This window comes from Trachinotus anak, unplaced genomic scaffold, assembly GCF_046630095.1.
Source record: "Trachinotus anak isolate AG129_WGS33_773 ecotype Australia unplaced genomic scaffold, CSIRO_AGI_Tana_v1 ptg000014l, whole genome shotgun sequence".
Lineage (NCBI taxonomy): Eukaryota > Metazoa > Chordata > Actinopteri > Carangiformes > Carangidae > Trachinotus > Trachinotus anak.
In genome coordinates this window covers 21,564,162-21,573,229 of record NW_027273865.1, presented here as the reverse complement: position 1 = coordinate 21,573,229, position 9,068 = coordinate 21,564,162, and the positions used below count along the sequence as shown (strand labels likewise).

Genomic DNA, 9,068 nt, shown 5'->3' with positions numbered 1-9,068 from the left:
AAGTCAGTAGTTGAAGCACCTGAAGTTATTATCTAACAAAGCTCTCTTAAGACTGGAACTACATGTGAAATATGTGTAAACACAATGAAGCCCGAGGGTGTCGACACGTGATCACTCCATTGCTGTGTGACAGCTTGTCTACCGGCTTTTCTTCTGCCCAACTGTAACAGTTATTTATTTATAAGCTGTATAAATGATACAGAATGATGACAAAGTGGTGGTGAGCTGAGCTCTTGACACTGTGCCAGCACCAAGTGCAGCCCAGAGCCCTTCTATCAGGGACCCCAGTGGGCTCACAGCAAAGTGACAGCACTTCCTTCAAGAGATATTATTTCTCATAAAGAGCAGGCCAGAGCCTGAATTACCCAAGATTTTTATTTTTTTTAATTTTATCTTTCTTTGTCCATTAAAGCCAAGTACAGTAGATTGATGTTAAAGCTTTGAAACAGAGGTCAAAGACTCCGGGATCATCACATTTATTCATCTGTATGTGTGTGTGCAGCCACACTCTTCTGATGTCCTTGAGGCCATTTTAAATGCCTCTCAGTAAGCAGAAAGTATGGAGTGACTAATACAGACAGCTCTGATCCCTGAGAAATGAAACTCAAGAACAAGTAAATCTGGTTCTTTTGTTAAATATTTCTTTTGGGGAGGAGGGGGGGAATGTAACCAAGTAAACAATCTATCTCTTCAGCTCTGTTAGCTTATTTTTAAACCAACCCACCTTCAAGAGAACCCGTGTCATCCTCTTGTTTACATGCCTCTGTAACTTCTTGTTGTGGTTTCACACACTGGTGTATTGCTGTGGCGATACACATTCAGCACCTCACTGTAAGCTGTTTTTCTTCTGAAGAACTAGCTCCGCTGACAGCGTGTTTTTCGGGTTATGCAGAGTAAGACTGTCACTGTTTCTGGAGAAATTTATCATCGCATTTTTAAGTGTATTTTCTCTGGCACTCTTTTCAAGTGAGTGACGGTTGCAGCTGCTTAGTGAGTGCAAAACAAGTTGTGGCATCTTACAGTTGCTACAGGAGTCTTCCCATTTCTTCATCAATATATTCTTGTTCCCTTTCAGAGTTGCATCACTGAAAACATGTTGAATTGAAAAAAAAAGCAATCGTCATACACACTGTCTTGCAGGCCCCGATTGTTGCCTAGAGATGTCACCAAATGACAACTTCACGCTCTCATCATGTTCAACAACACAGCAATTTGCAGCTAGGAGGGTGTGTACAGGCTGTTCAACAGCACACATGAATGTTACTTGTTTCATATTAAAGCTTCAACAACTATTCTTGGGGCACAAACTTTATAAGTGTTTAGATAATCTCATCATTTATATACAGACATGGCTGAAAGTGCTGGCACCCATCCAAAAGAAAAAAACACAACTTTCTCTGCAACAAGCAGCCCACAAAAGTAGAGAAAAGTAACTGGCTATGCCACTATTCTCTATTCTTTATTTAATAGAACAGACAATTTCAATTTTGTATATAATTGTAAATAACACAACAATTGAAAATATGAACATAAATGTTGGGGCGAGTATTTAAACCTACAGCATCAAATAAGAGAAAAGTTGCTAAAAACTCTTATTGTCTCTATTCAGTACATGGTAGCTGCTTTCCTGAGTGATTAAATGTAATTAATGCCAATAGTGGCAGTTGGTCTGTGATTGGTGGGTGAACTAAATAGAGCATTTCCACATTTTTACATTTTAAATGTTCCTTCAGCGCTCTCACTGTAACCGTAACGCACAGTTAACAGTAGGTTGTAGTGTTGAATGCAATATGCACAGCCTAAATCTTATTTCAGTGGGTCAAGGTTTTATGCAATATCCATTATCTGCTTTAGATATTTTGCAAATATCTAATTCTATATCTTTTTCTTTTACATCTGGATCTCTAATCAAACTGGCTGTCAAATTGCATTGTGGGTAATGTGATGCCACTGGTTTTGACAAGGAAAAAGAATGTGCAGTGGGAGGAGTAAAAGAGAAGATAGCTACACTATATCTTGTTCTGCTGCCTACATTTAGATCAAATTTGCATGTGAAGCTTTTCTTTTTAACACAACTATTATCATGATCGAATTATATTAAAGTCCTAAGTTTTTTCTTATCAATACAAAACTTGTCACTTAGCCTAAAAGGCAATATCCTGTCAGATCTAGGGTGAATAAAATGGGCTGACAGCCACTCATGTCTTATATCACTGGTTACCTTTATCAAAACACCTACAACAACATAATTTAACAAGTCAATATATCAATATCCAAAACTCAGTGTCAGTTTTTGTGTCAACAATCTGAGTCATGATTCAGTCAAACCAGAACACATAGATGAGAACACCATTGCAAATAAATGTCCATAAATGTGCTTAGAAGACATAGAAAAAAGAGCTCCTTAATAAGTATACCAGTGATAGTTGTCAGTGCAACCAGTGGTACATAACAAACAAGAACTTTAAATGACGTCGGGTGTAGTATAAGTATTTAATCTTAGTTGACGCCTGAGATGAAACCACATTGAAAGCAGCTCGTTATGTTTTCTGTTGAATAAACATCAGATTCTCAATCATGACTGACACTGAATCAACACTTATCAAGGGTGTCTAGGATTTAATTTTAATTTGTTTTGATATATTGAAACAATGTTACAATTATTAACAACCAGAAACTACACCTTTCAAAATAAGTTTCTTTGTTTTTACAACATTTTATTACATAATATTGTTCTAAACATAATTTCCTGCAGACAGCCAACCACTTGGAAAAGGTGTAAGTATGGGGTGTGGTGACGGCCATGACATAAAATTTGTTACTGTCCGATTTCTAATGGGTTTAGTATATGATATGATTCTGAAAACACATCATTTTAATTATATTACACAGAAAATGACTTTCCATTGCAGGGCAAATGGGAAAATTTTAGGAAGATCTCCACAATATAATACTGTGATACATTTTTTACAATTCATTTCACTTAACATTATTACCCATGTCAGTTTCATCAGTTTATATCAGTTTCAAAGGAGGTTCCCGTACAGCTCTAATTATAGATACTGTTCCTCCACCTATTCCACATTCTTCTGCCTTCTCAAAACCAGTGGCACCACATTACCCACCATGCACTTCAATTGCCAGTTTGATTAGAGATGCGGATGTGTTATGCTGGTAGCAGGTAATGTCCCAGACAGCAACATCAGAGTGAAACAACATTTAAATTAAGTATTGAATCTTAGTAGGTGCCTGACATTGAAACCATATATGACTAACACTTAATTAGCACTTATTCAGTGATCATTCAATTATTAGGGTGTGGTGATGGCCATGACATAAATGTTCTTGCTGGTTTGGTTTGTCGTGGGCCTTAGGTGGATTCACAACATCACTATGAAGACACACTGTACACATTTTAATGACACTTTGCAATTATACTAATAACTTTGCATTGCACAGAAAACAAGAACATTGTCGGAAGCAAGAATGACTTTAAAGATGTTTTTAAAATATTCTGTTTCTCTTTTAGTCAAACTACTCTGTCTATGAAAAGAACATAAAAGATGTAGCAATCTTCCATTAAATCTCCTTTAGCATACACCGTAAGTATGAATGTATAAAAAGTGACTAAAATAAATGTACTAGTTCGACTCCAACCAGCAAAGGTGAATTAATAATAGCAAAACCTTACAGCAGTTTGCACTTTTTAAGCACTTCGTTCTTAAAAATGTCTGCTGCTAATTTATCACACATATGCTCACAGGTCAAATTTCTCAGCATTAAAGGCCTATGTTAAACCATTACTTGGTCATGGTTTAAATTAAACATTGGAATATAAATGACACATCAGATATGCTAATGAGCAACATTAGCTTAATGCTGACGCTGTTTAGCACCAAATGACCACATTACTATGGTGACTTTAAATAACCATTCACCACATTAGACAAACTGTGAAGGAAGATAATGATTCATATGCTGGTAGCATCGCTGAGCTAAGAGCTACTTACCAGTACACTGCTAAAGACCTTGTAAATTCTGGTCTGCCAATTTGCAGCTGGTTGACCTAGCATTTCCCATAGTTAAAAGATTAAAACACTTACTTCATTCTCCACAGGCTGGTGAATTGATGAGAACATTTAGTGATTGGCAATTGACAGCTGATAGGATTTTATTTTATTTTATTTTATTTTATTTTATTTTATTTTATTTTATTTTATTTTATTTTATTTTATTTTATTTTATTATTTTTAAAAAAAAGAAAGAAATCAAGGGCTTTACTCTTTAGTTCTCTTTAAACCAAATAAGTTGAATGCATCATAGTGGATAATGTTCCTTGTGTAAAATATATGTGTCTCACACACCCCTAAAGTGGTTGTTCCCAAATTTAAATTAATTTAAAATATTTAGGTAGGAAAGTTGGCAGTTGGCACACTCAGACAAAATGTTAGTTCGAGCACTACTGCGAAGCCAGACCAAGCAAATATACAGACTGACATGCGAAAGTGAAGTGTTATCATATGATGTGTTATCATATGTTATGATATGATCCGAAATTAATTGATAGAATATTTGTCAGTGCACGGACATAAAGTTAATCTCAGAGACTCACAGATTATATACAGCAACATCATTATAACCCTCAGGAGAGAGTTAGGAACAACCTTAGCCTGTCCTCTAACCTGCAACACAACACCTTGTTAATTCGCATAAGTATTAGGCAGATTAAATTACTCTTTGTGTGCTCAGGGTTTGTCTTTTCTCAGGGACAATAGGGCTGAAAGTACATTCACTGGAATATCTTACACAAGGAAGTGCACGACTCACTTCTAGCTTGGTATGTTGTGTATGTGCCAGTATAAAAGTGCCAGAGCAAGAGGTTTGTCCACATACCATTCGACAACATGAAGGTCCTGCTTCTTACGCTGCTGCTCCTGCTGCTGTGTAGCACTCACGGTGAGGGAACTTTGTTTTATATTGTATTTAGCAGGATTTTTCCTAAAGTAAAACTCAAAAACAGGAAAAGTACTTTTATAAGAATCATTAAACATAATTTGATTTGACCACTAATGCATTACACCTGTGGACAGTAAACAGGAAAGAAAATGTCTTCTGTTGTTGAGAATATGTCAAGTGTTCGCTGGATACTGAATCAGCATCATCAATACCAAAACTCTAAGTATTAATGTTACCTTCATGACTTCATAATATTGCAAGTGGGTCTAATTTTGATGGATTTTGTCTCTTGTCAGTGCTGACACTCCGATGCTACATCTGTGAAAATGAAAGTGATGACACCTGCAAGACAGAGACAGAGTGCCAGGCATCAGCACAGTACTGCAAACTGACTCAGAAAGGTACATAGGACTTGTTCTGTTGTATTTACGCTACAGTTTTTTCTTTCATGTCTATATTTCATGTCTATATTTTAATTTTTTTTTTTTGGGGGGGGGAAAAAGCCATGTTACATTTTTTTTGTTCTAGGCATTTTGTATTTTTTGTAATCATTGTATTTATTTTTCAATAGATGACCAAATTTCTCGAACTTGCGAGGAATTTTGTGAGGACGACTATTTCACACAGTGCTGTGAGACGGACCTGTGCTAGACCTGGAGCAACGCACGACTTTCACTTTCACCTCCTGATTAATCGCAGTAGAATGGAAAAATTAACATGAGGAATCTGAATATGATGAAAAAGGATTTGCTAATTTATCAAGCTTTAATGTGACAGCAATGTCATTGATTTATCTTGCTTACAGCTCAAATTTTGACTTGATTGTTTAGCCTCATTGATCATCCTGCAGCTGTTTTAAACTGCACAACACACAGCAGTTACAGCCATGATTTTTTTTTTAATGAACTAGTGCAGGAGGTAAAGCAATCACACATATGCACACACACACACACACACACACACACATACAGACTTAATCCCTTCCTGTTGGCACTCAGTGGGTCACTTCAACAGCTTACCTCTATGTGGGTCGTTGTCTCTTACTGCTGCACTGTAATGCTGGACTAAATGCTTTAGGGTGTCATCTGTTTTAAACTCAATAAAATGCTAAATAATAAAAAAAATCTCATGTTTGTCTCAGGTATCATTTCTTACAGGAAAGACAGGAAAACAAACACTGATGTCTCTTAGAGTGCAGCTAATATGTCTTTACAGTAGGAGTCCGTCGTGGTTTAAACTCATCCATATGCTCCCTTCTGAAAGTCACTGACTTCAAAGGTACCATAATTACCACGTTGTTGGCCATTAGTGGCAGTAAAGAGTAATATCCGAGTTTGTGCTCCTGTTAAAATCAAGAGCATAAGTCATCTGTGCAAGCAGCTTATCACAACCCATAGTTATGTTTTATTGTTTGGTGACCTTTAGCGACCATAGCAATAATGACAGGAGCAAAGGAATAAGTCAGATGCGACACAGTTTGCAGTTGGGAACCACTGTTTGTGTCCCGTTTCCAACTGATAGTCAACATTGTTTCATTTATCCACAACGATTCCCTAACTTCAACTGTGTCTGTATTATTATTAGCATGACCAGGGAGGACTGGTATGCTCCTATTGGTTGTATCCGAGGGTAGGGACAAACAGGTTAGAGGGCTTTCTGTAATGTTTTGATGAGTGGATATTTGTTTTGCTATTCCACTGATCGACAGCTGTTAGGGGTAACAGACATATAAAGGTAGCAATGTGCTATAGCATAGAAAACAAAGAAGATGTGTGAATGTCAGATGGTCGGTTACAGAAAATCTTTGATACTGACACGTCAGAAAGGTGTCATTTGGTCTCCTTTCATACCCAACCACGTGACATGCAGTTTGGACAGAGTAAAAATCTGTTTTTTACCGCTGAGTTGAACTGTTTTTCCTTAATGTGGACAATAAAACACATAAAAAACATCCACAGATGTCAGATACAAAGCTTTTGTTCATGTGTGTGGCTGGGAACATTTACTCACTCTGCCCAGGTTACAGTGAAAGAGTGGTTGTGTCACACCCTGTTACTGTCAGGCGTGTACAGTAACTTGCTGCATTGATCTCCTCCCAGCATCAAAATACCACAAAGCATTTTGTATTCAGATGCTGGCAACATAGATCTAAAACAAGTATGCAATTAAATATTGAGTAAAGAGGAACTACCCTATCTAGAAATGTGGTGAGTAATTGCTCAGTGACGTTAGAGAGGCTCTTACACCATGTGATGTGGGCTGAAGTCAATGGGAAAGTGATTATTCAATTGATTCATTTATTTATACGCCTGCGGTATTTCTAGGAGTCCATCTAAAATCAGAAATATGTTTCCTGTTGCTCAAAAGCAATCACACGAGGTGACAAACACAAACATATAACAGAAAAGTATAATGAGCTGACTAAGCTGAATGAATAGGATGGATTGAAAATGCTTTTCCATGTCACATATATAGCAAATCATACTGTCAAATCAGCATGAAAATATAGGTCATAAGTGTTAATCCTTCCAGCTGTTTCTTCTCTACATTAGAGCAGCTCAGACATCAGAGGTGGATGATTGGTGGATTAACAGACCACAGCCTTCACACTTTATGTGTTAGCAGTTAATACACACACATATTGTACATGGAATTTGTCTAAGTGATACACTGATTGACCAAATGACTATTACCAAAATGTCTTAAGATGAAAAATAAAACTACTGCCTGCAAAACGTTTTTATCTTTTGAATTCCTTTTGGGGGGGCATGCACAAAACCAAAAACTTCCCATCATTTAGAAAAATTATTGTAAGTTCTGAAGAAACCAGTAGTTGCACAGAACTGCATTTAGAGTGTGGGGAAAAATGCTACGCACATCATCTGCCCACACAGGAAAGAGCTGTGGTTGAGAATATGATAACTAGCCTGCCCTGTGCTCAATGTGTGTTTGTTTCTTTTGATGTTTAAATGGTGGCTGCATGAAAAAGCATGGTAAATTAACCTCCAATCGTCTTCTTGGAAGTGAATATTTCACACATTATACTAGCTCTTGTTGTAATTTAAACTTCTTTTCTAACAGAGATTTAAAGGTGCTTCTTTTTCCTTTGTAATACCATGGATGCAGTGGTGTATAGTAAATATTTACTCAAGTACTGTAGTCAAGTCAAGTTTTGAGGTACTTCCTGTGTTTCCCTCTTTATTTCAGATCTAATTTAAAGACCCCCCTCTGATGAAAATCAAGTTTTTAACCTAGTTAACATGTTCATAAGTCGTTTAATTATATAATACAAGACATTTCATGAGTTAAATAATCACTCAACACCATGACTGCATATTTCACCTTGGAACTGCAGTGAACCAATGACAGTCTTGTAAAAATGGATTCAGACAGCCAGGGATTCATACATCACATGCCTAAGTAATCAATCCCATCAACTTGCTGGAACAGGGGTCGGGCAAAATAAATCGAAACCTTGTCAGTACAGAGAGCAAGAGTTTGCATTAACATAACCACTAACACTGTGTCTCAGCCACTGCAGACGCCTCATCTGAGTCTGTGTTTGGCTGAGGCTCGGACCTGTGGCTGAGTCTCTCTGATGTGTCCTTTAAAACTGACCATCTTGATATGCGATGCTCCTTCACCTGTCAGTCTTATCTTATGACCCTTTGGAGCCCCTAGGGTTGGGAACCACAGGATTACACTACCTGACTGTAAAACAGTTTACATGATATTGTTAAACTAGCTACCAGCTACAACGGTAAAATAATGCTTACACATAAATGCATACATATTAGCAATGTGATAATGTATGTCATATGTAATAATACATCAGACACAGGGGCTTTTTTTCATTTCTAATGGATTTTGCTCATAATTCTTTAGTGATTGTAGTACGTCTTTCACCCCTGAGCGTAAGATGAAAAAGAGCATGGCTGCTGCTGGGCAAAGCTTCCCTGAAAAAAAAAAAAAAAAGATTCAAAACAAAGACTCAATCTGTTGCTCCATCAGTGTCCAATGGTGGGCTTGTTGTCACGAGTGAGTTCTGCTCTAGCTTGTAAAGTAATGGTGGTCCATCTATTGGATTAGTGAAGGGATTTCACTGTGGTATT

At 37.1% G+C, this 9,068-nt stretch overlaps 1 protein-coding gene across 1 annotated transcript; it reads left to right on the top strand.

Annotated features, from left to right (window-relative positions):
• The first annotated feature begins 4,803 nt into the window (after positions 1-4,803).
• Positions 4,804-6,086, top strand: LOC139631874 (lymphocyte antigen 6D). Its single transcript, XM_071496496.1, has 3 exons — positions 4,804-4,956; positions 5,253-5,357; positions 5,528-6,086. The coding sequence occupies exons 1-3, from the start codon at positions 4,905-4,907 to the stop codon at positions 5,605-5,607; spliced, it is 237 nt and encodes a 78-aa protein (XP_071352597.1). The 5' UTR covers positions 4,804-4,904; the 3' UTR covers positions 5,608-6,086.
• The last annotated feature ends 2,982 nt before the right edge of the window (positions 6,087-9,068 follow it).